This window comes from Diabrotica virgifera, chromosome 5, assembly GCF_917563875.1.
Source record: "Diabrotica virgifera virgifera chromosome 5, PGI_DIABVI_V3a".
Lineage (NCBI taxonomy): Eukaryota > Metazoa > Arthropoda > Insecta > Coleoptera > Chrysomelidae > Diabrotica > Diabrotica virgifera.
Genome location: NC_065447.1, coordinates 204,000,637 through 204,019,540, shown reverse-complemented (window position 1 = coordinate 204,019,540; position 18,904 = coordinate 204,000,637). Strand labels below are relative to the sequence as shown.

At 33.3% G+C, this 18,904-nt stretch overlaps 1 protein-coding gene across 1 annotated transcript in view; it reads left to right on the top strand.

Annotated features, from left to right (window-relative positions):
• The window catches only part of LOC126885265 (GTP-binding protein REM 1), a 779,234-nt gene that overhangs the window by 685,717 nt on the left and 74,613 nt on the right, over window positions 1–18,904 (top strand). Inside the window, exon 3 of the mRNA XM_050651752.1 lies at window positions 4,626–4,856. Coding sequence (XP_050507709.1) covers window positions 4,626–4,856 — 231 coding nt within the window. The remainder of the gene's footprint in view (window positions 1–4,625; window positions 4,857–18,904) is intronic.

Below are 18,904 nucleotides of genomic sequence, written 5' to 3'. Positions count from 1 at the left end.
CACTTCAGTGATTATAATAATTTACTTTCGTAACAATTCCCACCTGTTTTAATTTGGCTATTCCCAGCCCACAATATAAATTGACGACGATTGTATTGAGTTTCTTTAATTTTTTTATATTAATACAGAACACGTATAACCCAAATACTGTCTGTCAACAATCATGTATATGTCAGAAATTTTGGTGATTACCTGCATAGTACAATGAAAAAATTCGGTTACGTCGTTAACAAGTTGGAAACAGAATGTTCATAATTTGTATAAGTTGGTATTTCTTTTTGAATATTTTATATTTGTTGGATATAAATTAAAATTAGAATTACATGTTTTTGACATTTGATAGTCCGGAACTCGTTTTACCAAATCTTATTACATTTAAAAAAGAGTACAATATAGGTATACAGAGAGTTAAACAAAGAAACTGTAACTTCATCAATATTGTATCACACTTCAATAGTATCCCAACATAACAAACAAGAGACTTGTTAGTACAAAATTTAACAGGAATAAAATCATCAGTCTTAAGATTCACAAAACCATCCAATCTATCTATCAATTCAATATATTTATTCCTTTTCATCCTCCTCAGAACTCAGAGATATTTCTGGGTCATCATGGAATTGATATGGATTGATATGTAATCTGTACTTCCTCGGACAAAGACTCAGAATCTTCACAAGCTTTTTTTAGTTTAGTTTGATTTTGTACTAATTGGCATTGTAGGATCTTGAGTCACGTTATTTTTGTTTATTTAGCTTTTAATGTCTCGACAACTAATGGCCATTGGCATGGTACAGTTGATTTTGCAATCAGATACCTAGTGTAGTATGTGTGTATGTGTGTGTGTGTGTTAAGTAAATGTCTTGTTACTTTGAAAAGTCGACTTCATTGTCTTTACAAGGAGACGCTAATTGTATCCGAACGTCTGCGTTTCCATTCTCAGAAGAATAGAAACTATTTTCATTCATTAATTTTTAATAAACAAAAAATTTCCTACTCAGCTGAAAATCGAACTCACGGCCTCTAAATCCAAAGGCAGGCTCTCTTAGAGGGGGTATTGAGTCACGTTAGATTCTTCAGAAGTTGATGGTTTTTTAAAAGATGTAGAAGGAATGTTTGAGGAATGATGTCAAATGGATGTATGCTCAATTGCAGGATATTCTTGTTCCGTTGAGAAAGAAGTACCAGTAAGTTGTGCAGATGGAGGAGGCCGATAGTTACTGAAAACATTAGAAATTCTGCTTCGGTGAATGGCTTACTGTTAAAAAGGTAGATAGAGTAGAGTTACGGCAAAAGGGTAAGATTGCCCCACAAGAGCACCTACAAACTGTGTTATATTGACTTTTAAATGGGCCAAATACCGACACATCGACGAGTTGAAATCTGTGGCTACAATGTGGTGGAAACGTATAGAATAGAATATAAATATGCTTTATTGTCACTGAAAATTATACAAATTTTATGGACAAAGCTTAATATAAAGTCAGAAAAAATAAATAGATAATATCTAACAATAACAATAACAAATACAATTTTCTGAAATTCGATAAATCGTCAATATAAAAAAAATACAAAAATACAAAATATAAGTTAATAAAGTAAAGAAAAAAACAAAATCGGTATATTGCAACAATTTATAGAAGTTGCAAAGTGAACATACAACAAAGTAAACTACAGACATAGGAACTAATAAGTTTAAGCTGCTGCATGTGACACCCAAATATAGATAAGTTTGGTTACTTGTACATTACTGTAATTTCTTAGTTAGTCATTAAGAAACTCTTCTACTGAATAATATGGTCTTTTAGATAGATGAGTTTTTGTCATTTTACGAAACTTGGGGAAAGATGTTGCAGATTTGAGTTGTAAAGGAAGATGGTTGTATAATTTTTTTGCGGAATATAATATAGATTTCTTTATTAACTCAGAGGACGGGATCGGTAAATATACATCAAAATTTGAATTTCTGGTGGAGTAGTCCTGATGAGGCCTTGCTGGAAAGATATGCATGTGTTTACGAATTAAGCAAACAGTTTCTAAAATATATAAAGATATAAGGGTTAAAATTCCGTGATCTTTGAAGTAACTTCTGCAACGTGTTGTTCTTCTGAGGCCACACAGATATCTTATTGCTCCTTTTTGTAATTTAAAAATAACATCTAATTGGGCAGCTGTACTAGAACCCCAAAAAAGAAGACCATATCGAAGATGAGACTCGAACAAGGAAAAATATGTTAGTTTAGAAGATGCTAAATTGAGTTCTTTCGAAACAGATCTTATACCATAACAGGCTGAGGCGAGTTTCTTACTTAACAAATCGATATGAAGGGACCATTTGAGGTTGCTGTCTAAAAAAATACCAAAAAATTTTACAGAATTAACGGTAGAAATCTGGCCGTTATTAACAAGCAGGGGTTGAAGAGCACTTTTATAGCATAATGCTACTGTCTTATCCACGTTAAAAGACAGTAACTTAGAGTCAGACCAGGTTTTTATCGTAAGCAAATTAGAAGTTATAGTTGCATGAAGAGATGCAATAGTTGAGTTGCTCCAAGTGATACTGGTATCATCAGCAAAAAGAAAAATTTTTCCATCGATTTTTAAGCTAGTGATGTCATTTATAAAGATAAGGAACAGTAGAGGACCCAATACTGAACCTTGTGGTACTCCACATACAATGTTTTTGAGACTAGAGTCAGTATCACTTGCTCTAACTAGTTGTTTCCTATTATTCAAGTAAGATTAGAACGAATTCAAAGAAATACCTCGAATCCCATACAAATTTAGTTTTTTAATCAAAATGTCGTGATTTACACAATCAAAAGCTTTGGCATAGTCACAGAAAACAGTGGCAGTATAAAGATTATTGTTTAGTGCTTGGTAAACCTCATGAAGCACAGAAAACATGGCATCAGTGGTACATTTATTAGTTAAAAAGCCGAACTGATTTTGGGATAAGATGTTGTTATCAATGAGAAAGGATATAAGACGGGTTTTTATGAGTGTCTCAATAATTTTTGAAAGTACCGGTAGTAATGCAATAGGTCTATAGTTGCAAGCATTAGATTTTTTACCACCCTTATGAAGGGGAATAATAATGGCTATCTTTAGGCACTCTGGGAATTTGCCTCTTTCAAAGGAATCATTAATTAGTGAGACGAGGATTTCCAACACATTTTCTGTGAGATTTGAGAAGATTTTTATGGATAGACCATCAGTACTACAGGATGATTTGCTTTTGATACTATTGATAGTTTGGATCAGTTCAGATGTATCGATTGGTCTTATAAAGAATGAATTCGAGAACACTCCTGAATTAGGGAGATAGGAAATGGGATCTTTTTGTGGCAAAATAGTAGAAGTTATATTTTTACTCACATTAACGAAGTATTCGTTTAGATTTTCCGGGTCTGTAAGGGCAAATGTTTGAACTGCGTGAGTTCTATTTCGAAGATCGTTTATTATGGACCAAGTTTCTTTTGTAACACTTTTAGAGCTTTCCAGACGATTTTGATAGTAGGCTTTTTAGCTGATTTGATGAGTTTTAGATATGTTACCCTTTACTTGGTGATATATTGAGTGACCGAGACGTTGGTAGCAAATTTCTTGATATACAATAGTGAGCGCATATTTTTGGCTGATATGCGGATACCTTTGGTAGCCCAGGGTTTGTGATGTTTTGGCTTAATTGAAATTAAAGGAAATGCCTTATTGAAGATAGAGACAAGCTTTTCTATAAAATCGTTGAAATTATAGTCCACGTCCGCAGAAGGAAAATGCCACTCAGAAGTTAAGCATAAATTTTGAAATTTATGAAAATTCCGAGCGGAAAAAATCCTACCTAAACGTCGGGTTTTCTAGGAGGGTTTTCTGAAGATGTTAAACTTCGTAAAGACTGCTTCATGATCCGATAATCCCGCATTAATAATTGTAGATCAGACATCAAGGGGTGAGAAATCTGAGACAATATAGTCAATTATGGTAGATAAAGTTTTTGTAATCCTTGTAGCAGAATTAACGTGCATTGAGAGACCATATGATTCAAATATGTTGACCAAGTACATTTGGGTTAGCATTATAACGTTAGCATTATAACGTCATAATCCAACCTGTCTGTCTAGTTAGTGCAAGGCTTCCAGGAGATGCACCTTTCAAGAAAAACACATTATATCTTATTCTGAGAAACACAAGTACAGATGGCAAAGCATTTCCTATCGCAAAGGATCAGATACATCAGTATTTTGTAATCAGTATTTGTACTCAGTACCACTGAGAACCGGTATCAAAAGTAACCGTTACACGTCCACACTGATTTTGCCCGTCTCTATTCGCCACAGCGACAGCCAATGGTTGGGTCGGGTTGGGTTTAATATGCGGTGCGCTAAAAAAAATTAATGCACGGGTCACCCGTCCCGCCGGTTGAGTCTCAAAGGTTGTGTCTCGCTTAGGGTCAATTTGTGCCGGGTCTTTTTGCACTAACGTGTTCAACTGAAGCCCCCTCTCCTTCATTTGCTACCTGCGTGACCTTCGCGATTTCAGATATTTCTGTGCAATTGTAATAAATATTCATTACTCTTCTCTTATTTATTTTATTCATTTTATTTATATTTATTTTTTTATTCCAGGTATTGTAAATAGAGGTGACTCATTTAGAAGACGGCGCTCAAGAAGTAACAGCTTAATCCCACCATCCATAGGTGGCACTCCCTCGCCCGTCTTAGACATGCCCGACCAAAATCTGTTAGAAGTATCATCATATGTCGTATCATTATTAGGTGCTCAAGGAGTTGGTAAAACAGCTTTGATCAGTCAATTTATGACATCAGAATGTATAAATGCCTATGATAGGCAAAAAGGTAAGATAATTTAAAAATCATTACTAATGCCTATATTTTATTCTTTTCCGGAAGGTTTCTGTTTTACAACTGGAATTGTAGCCAACCGGTTTATTGTACATCTTCCATTAAGTATTATACAAGTCCTATACAAGTCTAGGATTTCGATAGACCTGCTATACAGATACAGAGTGGCTAAAAGTCTGGAAACGTCTAATTATCTCTTAAATGTTTTTTATCCAAAGTAGTCACTTTGGTGTTTTAAATAGTTTTTTTTTTAATTCCTTTAATGACATAGGGCGAATTACTGTTTTAATGATGAAGGGTAAACGGCGATAGAAAAAGATCTTATAGTGAAGTAGCCAACTCGTTTAACAATACTTTCCCAAAACCATTATTCTATACATAAGTTAATGGTATAAAAAGGAGGAAACTCCTGAGGAAACTGGACAATAAGGAGTAAAAGATGGCGTTCAAGCCTAATCTAAGGAGATGGATGGACTACGGGCTTCGGCGTTTGGAGTTCTTCCTGACGCAAGAAGTAATCCATACAGAGCAGATTTGGAAAGACAGAAAGTGACAGATACATATACTGTGGAATATCACCGGATACTGTCTCACACACTTTGTTGATATGCGATAGATGGATAGCCAGAGGAGCCTGCTTGAGAGAAAGCTAAGTAGCAGGGTACAATCAGTCACGGAGCTGGTGGAAAAGATGCTTAGGTTAGCAGATCGGTGGAGAGCAATTCACAGACATGTGAAAAGAACGCTGAATAGAAAGCAACAGGAAGAAAGGCGACCCGAAGGGAGGCATGGTGCCAGGAGCAAGCACGAAGACAAGGTAGAACGAGAGGTGTTGAGATTGAACATGAACAGAGACGAACAGAGAGAGAGAAAGATTAAGCAGTTGTAGTTAGAAAGTGCGAGAATGTGTGAGAATTGTGTGTGTGAATGAAACATCGGGTGAAAGCCGTGCGGAAGTTGCGTCCCAATCAGGGCGGTCCGGCCAGTAATTCATGGTTGAGGAGGGTGTTTTATTAGCAGATAGGTCTCGGATATCCTCATCGTGTCAACGTTGGAGGAATTCTGCACAATCGAGGCTGGAAGGCGGTTCTATCCATCTTCTAGGACGGAGGTATATTTCGAACATTTTGGCAAACATTTCGAACATTCAAATTATTGTTTACGGTTGAACTGGATAATTAGATGTTTTCCTGACTTCTCTGTATAATATGATCAAAATGAAAAAGTAGGGTGATGATAATCGCTTCAGATAAATCAATATTCTTCAATAAATATAAAAACATACATTAAAAATTTTGTATCTAACCAAACATGTAAACAACAAACACGAAAATATTTACCCCCAATTTATTCCTACTTATTTTTTAATCCGGGGCTGTTCCCTCATTATAAAACATGTTTGTATTCTCTGTACGCCATCTATTCGCCTAACGACCATATTCCCAGCTCCTCAAAAGGTAATTTACAGACGCATTTTCTTCTTCAAAATGTGACTTAAAAAGTTTCGCAATTTAATAAAATCTTTTTTTGCTACCCAGACAAGTTAACAACCTAACAAGTGCCATCGTGGAATTCGTGTTACGAGTTCTTGAGTAAGATTTGGTATGTAGTTTATTGTATGGAGAAAAAAATGTAGTTTGCGAAATATTAAATTAAATACAAGAAAATACTGTAAGGACTTTTTAGTATTTTACCAAAAGATTAAACATAGATAAAACGATAGATAGATAGATAGATAGATACATTTATTTCCTTTTAAAATTTTACAATTTTATGGAAAGGGTGAGAACAAATATTTCGTTCCTTTTTTTCATCCCAAGAAACACACAATATGTTTATTTTAGGGATAAACAAAAGAAAGAAATAAATAAAAAAAAAAAAAAAAAAAACAACGAGTTATATAAGAATTAATTAAAGATACAAAGTATAATTTACGTATTTAACTATTCATTTATGATGAAAGACCTAAGTTTTAGAACATTCCAGATATAGCCAGCTATTATTTTAGCTGAATATACTGTAATGTTATTTAAGGTATGAGTTACAGTATCAATATCGGCTATATAATTAATGGATGATTGTTTCATACAAGAATATATTGGACAATCAAAAAGTATATGTTCAATTGTTTCTAACTCCTTATTGTTACAAATAGTACAGATTTCATTAGGATTAATTTTATATGTAGAATCCTTATAAGTGAACGTTAAGCAGAATGAATTACATAATCGAAGCTGTGCAATAGTTCTTGTAATCTGGATGGGCATTTTTAGGCATAAGTATTTTTGACTTAATTCGGAAAGAGCTAGGTGTTTATATAAGGGGAGAAAATTGGATTGCTGACAAAGAGAAATATCTAATTCTGAGAGCTTATTTTTAAATTTGATTAACAAGGCTTTTCTATTCAGTTGTAGGGAATGAAGGGAGAGATTATTCCAAATAGGTTCAGCATCAATAAAAGTAAAAAGTGATTTTACCTGCGCTGCCCAGTTATACCTGCTATCGGTCTCCATCAGTTGTAGTTGACGAAAAAAGCACATTTTGGGGTAACGGGAATCGTCCATCATATAAATTTTCTTTAACCAGTTTAGTGTCCACTTGAATATATTATACAAGAGTTTGACTCTGCCGCATTCTACTCTGACTATGTAACCGGGTGTGGATATGGGAAGCATAAGAATTCGTTTTAGGAATTGTACTTGAACTTGTTCGAGAACATCTACATAACGGAGTGCCCATACAGAAATACAATTGGAGATTGTACTTGTTACTAATGCATCAAAAAGTTGTAGCCTCGTTTGCATGCAGTCAATTTTAAGTTTAGCTAGAACAGGTATAAGTGCTCCAGTTGCTTGTTTAGCTTTCGCATTACTCACATCTGCCATTTCACGGAATAGAGACGAAGAGGCAAAAGTCACTCCAAGGTAATTATAGGTGTTAGTTAATAGAATGGGATATTGATTGAAAGTGAATTTAATATTATTTTTTAAGTTATAAGGACCCCTAGAGAAACACATAATTTTAGTTTTAGCAGTATTGACAGTAAGTTTGTTTTGTTTGCAGTAATCCTCCAACATTTTTAATTTTTTTTGATATATCGATCTCCGAGTGACCTAATATTACCAAATCGTCAGCGTATAAAAGCATAAGAATTTCATTTACGTTATTAACATTGATGCCTTCTGCTCCGCGGCTTTTAAAAAAATCTTCGATGTCTGCAAGAAATAACGCAAATAACAAGGGACTGAGGTGTTTTATTAGCAGATAGGTCTCGGATATCCTCATCGTGTCAACGTTGGAGGAATTCTGCACAATCGAGGCTGGAAGGCGGTTCTATCCATCTTCTAGGACGGAGGTATATTTCGAACATTTTGGCAAACATTTCGAACATTCAAATTATTGTTTACGGTTGAACTGGATAATTAGATGTTTTCCTGACTTCTCTGTATAATATGATCAAAATGAAAAAGTAGGGTGATGATAATCGCTTCAGATAAATCAATATTCTTCAATAAATATAAAAACATACATTAAAAATTTTGTATCTAACCAAACATGTAAACAACAAACACGAAAATATTTACCCCCAATTTATTCCTACTTATTTTTTAATCCGGGGCTGTTCCCTCATTATAAAACATGTTTGTATTCTCTGTACGCCATCTATTCGCCTAACGACCATATTCCCAGCTCCTCAAAAGGTAATTTACAGACGCATTTTCTTCTTCAAAATGTGACTTAAAAAGTTTCGCAATTTAATAAAATCTTTTTTTGCTACCCAGACAAGTTAACAACCTAACAAGTGCCATCGTGGAATTCGTGTTACGAGTTCTTGAGTAAGATTTGGTATGTAGTTTATTGTATGGAGAAAAAAATGTAGTTTGCGAAATATTAAATTAAATACAAGAAAATACTGTAAGGACTTTTTAGTATTTTACCAAAAGATTAAACATAGATAAAACGATAAATGGAATAGTAGAATCGAAGCGAAGATCGGTGGGATATGCGCATTTTATCAATGAAATTCGATATTTTTAAGACATTCCAGAAGCCGCTAAAGATAATATGTTTTAACAACCCATTAATCATTCAGAATTAGTCGACGGATATTAGTACAGTTAAAATAATTAAGACGATAATTGGATGATAATGATTTAATGAGTGAAATTTAAAGTTTTTTCTACTTTAATAACAAAAAATGCAAGCTCATTAGCAGAACCCAATTAAAAATTATTTTGCACATAATATTTGAAACATTATTTGGTTGAAAAATCTCATTCTTTTGGCAAAAAAAATATATTAATTTGTCTGGACTGAATTACAGTTCTGTTTATCTTAAAAGGGATATGTTACTATCAACATTCACACAGTGTTGCCAAACTAAATTTTGTTATTTTGAGTGTAAATTTTCCCGGCGATCTCCGAGGGTACAATATAATACCTACTAAATTAAATTACTTTCCGAAAACCACAATATAGTCCAGAAAGCCACTGCGCATCCGCTAGGAAAAATATTCTGATGCGGATTTTTTGCACAATCTTACTCAAAAAGGACCCCTTTTAACAAATCTGTATGTTGTCAGGTCCAAAAGTCAGTCAACAATTGTTTAAACGTTTTTTTTTTGTTTCTTTCCTAATTTTTTTACATGGAACAATTTTTTTTAGGTTTTTTGGATCATTCCAGACAGAAAAGATCTTTAGTAACTTTTTTCTAAAGTTGATTTCTTTTCTAAAGTAAAGGTTCCCTATTAACAAATTTGCATGCTGCCAGAGTCACAAATGGGTCAAAAAAAATTGAAACAATTTTTTTTTAACTTCAAATGTTTTCCGATTACCTCCACATGCAACGGTTGAAAATAGTGTCGCGCCCGCTTGATTAGCAATTAAAAAACAAAAGGGATGCTCATAGAATATCTACGTACCTTGATAACATTGAAATTTTTGGCTTTTCATTTAGTTTTTGAGTATTAAAAATGGCCGATTTTGCAATTTTTAAATTTTTAATCGCTTATATCTCGAAAACTATCACATTTAGAGACAAGTCACTCGAGATCTTTTGTATTTGGAATGATCCAAAAAACCTAAAAAAATATTTGTCCGATGCAAAAAAAATTATTTTAGAAAAAAACAAAACATTTAAAAAATTTTTTGACTGCCTTTTGATCCTGACAATATGAAAATGTGTTAAGAGGAGACCTTTTCAAGCAAGAAGGTGAAAAAAAATTGAATCAGGATATTTTTCCGCACATATATTTACGCTTATTGCATTTACATGCAACGCAACGGTTAAAAATAGTGTCGCTCCCGCTTGATTAGCAATTAAAAAACAAAGGGGTTTTCAATATTGTATTGCAAAAAGCTCTTCGGAATTCCATCAATAGGTGCTCATAGAATATCTACGTACCTTGGTAACATTGAAATTTTTGGCTTTTCATTTAGTTTTTGAGGGTTAAAAATGGCCGATTTTGCAATTTTTAAATTTTCAATCGCTTATATCTCGAAAACTATCACATTTAGAGAAAAGTCACTCGAGATCTTTTGTATTTGGAATAATCCAAAAAACCTAAAAAGTATTTGTGCGATGCAAAAAAAATTATTTTAGAAAAAAACAAAAAAAAACATTTAAAAAAATTTTGACTGCTTTTTGATCCTGACAACATGAAAATGTGTTAAAAGAAGACCTTTTCAAGAAAGATGGTGAAAAAAAATTGAATCAGAATATTTTTCCGCACATTTATTTACGCTTATTACATTTCCATGCAACGGTTGAAAATAGTGTCGCCCCCGCTTGATTAGCAATTAAAAAACAAAGGGGTTTTCGAAATTGTATTGCAAAAAGCTCTTCGAAATTCCATGAATAGATGCTCATAGAATAGCTACGTACTTTGGTAACATTGAAATTTTCGGCTTTTCATTTAGTTTTTGAGGGTTAAAAATGGCCGATTTTGCAATTTTTAAATTTTCAATCGCTTATATCTTGAAAACTATCACATTTAGAGAAAAGTCACTCGAGATCTTTTTGTATTTGGAATGATCCAAAAAACCTAAAAAATATTTGTCCGATGCAAAAAAAATTATTTTAGAAAAAAAACAAAAAAAACATTTAAAAAAATTTTTGACTGCCTTTTGATCCTGACAACATTAAAATGTGTGAAAAGGAGACCTTTTCAAGCAAGATGGTAAAAAAAATTTAAATCAGAATATTTTTCCGCACATACAGAGTGAGTTTTATGTATGGAAACACTCAATTAGCTCGAAAACGGCTTGCACGATTTTTGTAGATTTTGGTGCGTTTGAGTTTTCTAATACGGCCGATATTACGGTGCTAATTACATTGTTGTCAGACCTTCCGTTTTTCTGGAAATATAATGAGTTTTCTTATTTCAAATAGAATACCCTGTATATTTTTTGCGTTTTAAAGTCCTTAAGAAATACTGATTATTTTTTATGTTATATTCCCTCTACCTAAATGCCATAATTTGGTAGTTATTGATACATTTATTAAAAAAAAATTTAAACACATTACAAAAATCATTTTTTTCGGCCCAGGTAGACATTATTTTGCGTTCTTTAGATCATTGGGAACAAAAAAGGTCTTTTGTAATTTTTCCCTATAATTAATAGTTTTCGAGTAATAAACAATTCAAAACTGAAAAAAATCGAATAATGACGAATTTCAAGGTTCAAAAACACATGTAAAAAATATAATTTTTGAAAATACGAAGTAACTACATTTAAGCTCAACTCTTCTTCTAATAGATTGTCATAAGACTTTTTAGCTAATTTTATTCTAAAACATTGCTTTTTCATTTATTGTTAATGAAGTGCATATGAGAGGACGGGCGATCGGGCTGTATTAACAACAAAAAAACAATGTTTTAAATGAAACAAGCCCAAACTACTTACCGGTAGCTGATAAAATTAGGGTTGAACTTAAATTAGAGCACTTCGCAGTTTCAAAAATAATATTTTTATTTGCTTATTTTAACCTTGAAAATCATCATTAGTCGATTTTTTTCAGTTTTAAATTGTTTATAACTCGGAAACGATTAATTTTAAAGAAAAATTACGAAAGATCTTTTTTGTTCCCAATGATCCAAACAACCTAAAATAATATTTACCCGGGCCGAAAAAATTGATTTTTATAATTTGCTTAATTTTTTTTAAATAAATGTAGCAATAACTCCGAAATTGTGGCATTTAGGTGTAGGGAATGTAACATGAAAAATATTCAGTATTTATTAAGGACTTTAAAACGCAAAAAATATACAGGGTATTCTATTTGAAATAAGAAAGTTTATTAGATTTCCAGAAAAATGGAAGATCTGACAACAATGTAATTAGCACTGTAATATCTGCCGCATTAGAAAACTCCTACCTACCAAAATCTATAAAAATCGTGCAAGCCGTTTACGAGATAATTGAGTGTTTCCATACATAAAACTCACGCTGTATATTTACGCTTATTACATTTACTTACATGCAACGGTTGAAAATAGTGTCGCTCCCGCTTGATTAGCATTTAAAAAACAAAGGGGTTTTCGATATTGTATTGCAAAAAACTCTTCGGGATTTCATTAATCGAAGTTTAAAGAATATCTACCTACCTTGCCAACACTGAAATTTTCAGTTTTTCACATAGTTTTAGAACGTTAAAAATGGCCGCTTTCGCAATTTTTAATTTTTAATCGTCCATATAATAATAGAGAGTCCTCAATATACAAGAATAGCAATATATAAGATGAAAAATATGGAAATGAGGAAGTTATACCAAAGAGAGACAGATAAAATACTGGAACAGTATGAAAACAATGAGGAAATATGGAATATGGAAGAGAGATGGAAAAAATTGAGAGACACGTTATGAAACACTGCGAAACAAGTATGTGGAATAAGAAAGAATGGTAACAATAATAAAAGAACTGGATGATGGAATAAGGAAATAAAACAAACTGTAAAAAGGAAGAAAGAAATGTGGAAGCGATACATAAACACAAATGAAGAGCAAGACAGAGACGAATACAGAAGACAGAGAAATATAGTGAAAGAACTAGTAAAAGATGCGAAGAAGAAGAGCTGGAAGGAATTCGGTGAAGAATTGAACGAAGGTTTTGGGAATAACAATAAACAGTTTTGGAATAAAATAAGAACCATGAAAGGAACAAAAAGGAAACAAATAAGAGGAATTAGAAATAAGCGAAATGAATTGAAAACAAACATACAAGACATACTAACCATATGGAATAAGCACTATAAAGAAAAATTCGAGGCAAGTAACCAACAAGATGAGGAGAGAGGACAGTAGGCAAGAGAAATGGATAGAGACAATCGAGTAGACGAAAGAAGGATTGGCAAGAATAAAGATTGGAAAAGTGGGAGGTGCCGATGACATAGATCCGGAGATGATGAAGTACGTGGGAGAACGAGGCAAGCTTTGGCTGCTGGAAATAATGAGGGAAGAATGGAGAACAGAAAAGATACCGGAAGACTGGGAAGAAAATTTATTCATACCAATACACAAGAAAGGAGATGAAGCGGAATGTGATAACTATAGGGCTATATGCTTATCATCAGTGGCAAATAAAGTCTACACCGGGATAATAGAAAGGAAGCTCAGGAAAGAACTGGAAGGAAAACTAGAAGAAGAACAAGCGGCATTTAGAAAGGAAAGAGGAACAACAGATAATATATACATACTGAGAAATATAATTGAAAGGAAAAAGGAAATAGGAGAAGACTTATATATTACGTTTATAGATATTAAAGCTGCTTTTGATTCTATAAATAGAGAAGTAATATGGTCAGTAATGGAAGATCTGCAAATCCCGCAAAAGATAATAAGCGTGGTAAAAAGTACGTATAGAAACGTACTTGCTAAAGTACAAATAAATGGAAACAGGTCGCCAAAAATAAACATAAGGAGAGGAATAAAACAGGGGGACAGTCTCAGCCCAGTTTTGTTTATATTAGTAATGGATAGAGTAATGAAGAGCGCTAAAAGAAGGTCAAGGCAATTACAGTCAATAATAGGGTACAGGAATTTAGTACCAGTAAGAATGGAGAGATTACTATATGCAGATGAGTTAGTAATAAGAGCAGACAATAAAGAGAAAATGCAAAATCTAATCAATATATGGGTGGAGGAAATAGAAAATTTGAAAATGGAGGTAAATGTAAATAAAACGAAGACCATGATAGTAACCCAAAAGAAAAGGGAAGAAATAAACCAAACGATATTTAGGTGCAAAAACGAAATAATAGAAACAGTCTCGACTTTTGAATACCTTGGAGTAATAATATCAGAGGATGGAAAGATAGATCAAGGAATCTCATACAGAGCGAAAAAAGCAAATAAGATCTACTATGCACTAAATAAAACAATATTTGGAAAGGAAGAAATAGATAAAGAAATAAAACTGAAGATATACAACGCAATCTCTGTGCCAACTTTAATATATGCAAGTGAGACATGGGTAAACAATGCAAAAATAGACAGTACAATAAACGCAGCGGAGATGAAGCAGCTAAGAAAAATAGCAGGAAAAACGAAATTGGACAGAATAAGAAATGAAGAAAAAAAAGATGAAGTTTTAATTGCCAGATGACGCTAGTCACCTAATATTTTCACTTCAGTTGCAATGGGTGGGAAAACCTCTCAGTGCGGATCAACTGGGATATGGAGAACAAGCCTACGTTCTTTCCGATGAGGCTCCAATAAGAGCCGAAAATCGCGATTCAAGGGACTGGACTGCGCTCCGTATTCTAATTGAAAAGTAAGATTGTTTTGCCTTCGCATTGCAACTGAATTAAAAATAAAATTTTTATTTTATAAGAAATGAAGATATTAGACAAAGACTGAAACAGGAATCGATAATAACCAAGATACAAAAGAAAATTAAAATGGTATGGACACATTAACAGAATGGACCAGGGAAGACTACCAAAGCAGGTGATGGAATCGAAAAGATATGGTAAAAGAAGGAAAGGGAGGCCAAGGAAGAGATGGATCGATCAGATTATAGAAATTGGAAAGGAAAAAGGAAAAACACATCAACAAATGAAGGAGTTAGCAAAGGACCGCAATAAATGGAAGAGATGGATAGAAGATGAATAAAACCTCCGACGCCCCTAAGGAGCATAAGGAGTTTCGAGAAAGAAGAAGAAGAATCGTCCATATGTCAAAAACTATCAACTTTAGAGAAAAGTCACTTAAGACCTTTTCTGTTTGAAGAACAAAATAAAAAAAATCGTTTAAAAAATTTTTGACTCACTTTTGGACCTGGCAAGATGCAAATTTGTTAAAAGGGGTCCTTTTTGAGTAAGATTGTGCAAAAATGCTAATCAGAATATTTTCCTTAGCGGATGCGCAGTGGCTTTCTGGACTAATAGTACATATTATCATTGTTCATAAATGGCAAATATGAAAACCCTACTCATCCTTATCAATCAGCCCTGATTTATCCATTGTTGAACATGGGCCTCCTCCAGATATTTCCATCTTCTGTTCTGCGCCTCTGCTATCTAACTGGTCACAATTCTTTTGAGGTCTTCGGTCCATTGCGTTGAATTCCCTGCATTCCCTGGCTTCGCTTGTCCGTCCGTAGTCCCCACTCATCCAAATTTTTATCCACTTGTCGTCTTTAATTCTTGCAACATGTCCCGCCCATCCCCATTATTGTCTTGTAATACGTTCGACAATATCTTCCACCTTGGTTCGTTTAAGAGCTTTATCGTTGTTTGGTCTATTTCTTAGCTTATTCTAAGCAATTATCTCTCCATTTTACGTTGTGTCCTCAATTTTTCCACTGATGTTATTGTGGAAGTTAAGCTTTCTGTGGTGTTAATCACAAATGATATGGAATATGTAATGTCTACAGAAAACTAACAGATATCAACACTTATTTAAATTATCAATCAAAACTGCAACATAAATATCAAATCACTATATGAGAGAACCCAATAAACCTACCCGAACAAAAATGTATTTAAGGAAGTAAAAAAACATCCTAACAAAGATTTTACCAAAAGATGATGATCCATTGACATTTATAAACAAGGTCTTTGGCAAGATCAGTGTTGCCAATCGGCGGATAATTATCCGATTTGCGTACCTTTTTGAGAGTTGTCGTATCTTCTTCGTATCTTTAAATAAATCGGATATTTGCGGATATTTTCAGTGTATCTAACATCGACTAAAACTTTCTCATCCATATATTCCCAACACCAACAACACACTGATTTTGTTTGGTTCCACCCAAATTTTTATACTGGATGAATGTTAGTGACATCCGATACTTTTCATCTTCTGACAAAAGGGGCATGTGCCAATTCTTTTGTTTAGAATTTAAATGCACAATTGCGTCCACTTAAGGCATACTAATAATTCAAATTTCAAAACCGTCTGCCGTCCGATGTTATTTATGAGTTTTTAGTTTTTCGTCTTTGTAGTGCAGTGCTTAAATAAACGTCTGTCAGAAATACTGTCAGTTATTCTGTGAGAAAATATTAAGTTTGTTAACATAAAATTGTGCAGAAAAATGCATTTGGAATAGTGGTTGTAGAAAAATCTACTTATTTGAAACTAGCAATATCTACTAATTAACTCAAAAATTCTTCAAATTTTTTGCTTATAAAAATTATTTAGTCGGGCATTAAACGTTGAACGCACCACGGGTATTATGGATAATAACCTTGATATCTTAATAACTACAAGACTGTCAAATACATTTCTATTGTTTTAGTTGTATTAAATCTTTAGTTGTTAAAAGAGCGTAGGCGAAAAATTTCGGACCAATAATCTTTAAACGTAATCATTTTTTTCAAATCCTGAGAAAACTAATAAATATTTTTGAAAAATTTGAACGCAGAATGAAAGATTACATTATTACCGAGGGCCAAAAGTCCCTTAGAATAAAAAAATGTTTTTTTGAATGAGATATTTGAAATTAAAAATCACACTTAATATTCTCTTTTCCTTTCACCCCTGTAACTTATTAGAATAAAAATTATAGAAGTCTTCAGGGACTTTCGGCCCTCGGTAATAATGTAATATTTCATTCTGCGTTTAATTTTTTAACTAATACTTATTAGCTTTCTCAGGAATCGAAAAAAATAATGCATTTTAAAAGCATTGACCAGAAATTTTGCGTCTATGCTATTAATGTAGCTGTAGTTTTTTTGTATTGATTTATTTATTATTAGTCTTAATTTACCTACTTTACCTACCTTATTAGAATTTAACACTTACGATAATACAAAATACAAATAATATATTAATAGTAAGTAAATAGTACTTACATACATGAATTAGGTAATCAGCTAGGATACGAGATTTTCATCTATAAACTAAAATTTTTAAACTGTGAAACAGAGAATCCAGTAGATTAAAGGGCCGGTTGTTCGAACGCTAATCAGAAATGGAATCAACTGATCATTATCAAATATTTAATTACTGTCAATGTCAACTTTGATTGGGTTGCTGAAAACATACCTAATTGATTACAATTAGGAGATTAATTGATTAACTAATTAATTATGTTAATAATGGTTACGTTAATTGATAATTAATAATTAATTATTCAATTAATTATGTTAATTATCATAATGATAATTGATTGCAATCAACTGATTGGCGTACGAACAACGGATTTTATTATTTGATGGTTGTTAAGGGGACTAAAAGAATAACATTAGCAACATTGATTTTAATAACAGAATAATATTTGATCTAGCGTACCTTTTCGTGACAAATCGGATATTTTTCGAGCGATCATTAGATAATCTAGAGAAATGCGATTGGCAACACTGGGCAAGATTGAAGAAAGAAAGCAACAAATCACGAATAACGTTCTAGAAATCCTCACAAGAAGGGATTTGAATATTATAACAATACCATATGAAACAGATATATCGAAAAAAATTAAAAAGGATGGGAACGATACAATATCTAGTTTATGGACGAGTGTACCTTTACGTTAAATGGCAAAGCAATTATATTGAAGCGGTACCAATTCACATTAGTTTTGGAAAACTCATATTCGACATCCTCAAAAATTCAATGTGTGAATTCTTCACACATTGCTTCATATAATATGCTTCAGAATAATAGTTTTTCAGACCTATAGTCTAAGAGCTGGGAGCAGATTTTGTGCGTGATAAGTAATATGGAAAAACTATATGTGGATATGTTAAATTAGTTGTGTACATGACTTTCACCAACGGCCGGAAACCAGACTGGGGGCCGAGGGTAGTTATAAGGGGTCAAAGTCGCGGTTTTTAATATTTTTTTTATGACGCTCATGATCGAGATAGTGCACAAAAATTTGGGAATAAGTAGGTCATGATATACCTAAGTAAAATCTACAAAAAAAGCAAACCTTTGGGGTACAAAGGGTGGTAGGCAGGGGTGAGTATAAAAACATATGTGGGTTTTTTTGCCATTCGTGATCGAAATAGAGCACCAAAATTTCAAAATAAGTAGATCATTGACAGTAAAATTTCCAGTGGTGGAACGCTGCGTGGGGGCAAATGTTGTGCCAGGTCACAAAAAAAATAATACACACTGCGACTTTGACCCCTTAAAACTACCCTCATCCCCAACTCTGGTTTCCGGCTCTGGGGATTTTACTTAGCTAAGTCATGGTCTACTTATTCCCAAATTTTCGTGCACTCTCTCAATCACGAAAGTCGCAAAAAACCCCTTATATTTTTTGTATTCACACCTATCCCCACCCCTTTATCGGCAAGGCCGCGTTCCATCCCTGGAGATTATGCTTAGTTACCTCATGATCTACTTATTCCCAAATTTTGGTGCACTATCTCGATCATGAGCGTCACAAAAAAAATAATAAAAACTGCGACTTTGACCCCTTATAACTACCCTCGTCCCCCACCTCGGGTTTCCGGCTCTGAGGATTTTACTTAGTTATGTCATGGTCTACTTATTCCCAAATTTTGGTGCACTCTCTCAATCACGAAAGTCGCAAAAAACCCCTTATATTTTTTGTATTCACCTCTGCTCCACCCCTTTGTCGGACACGCAG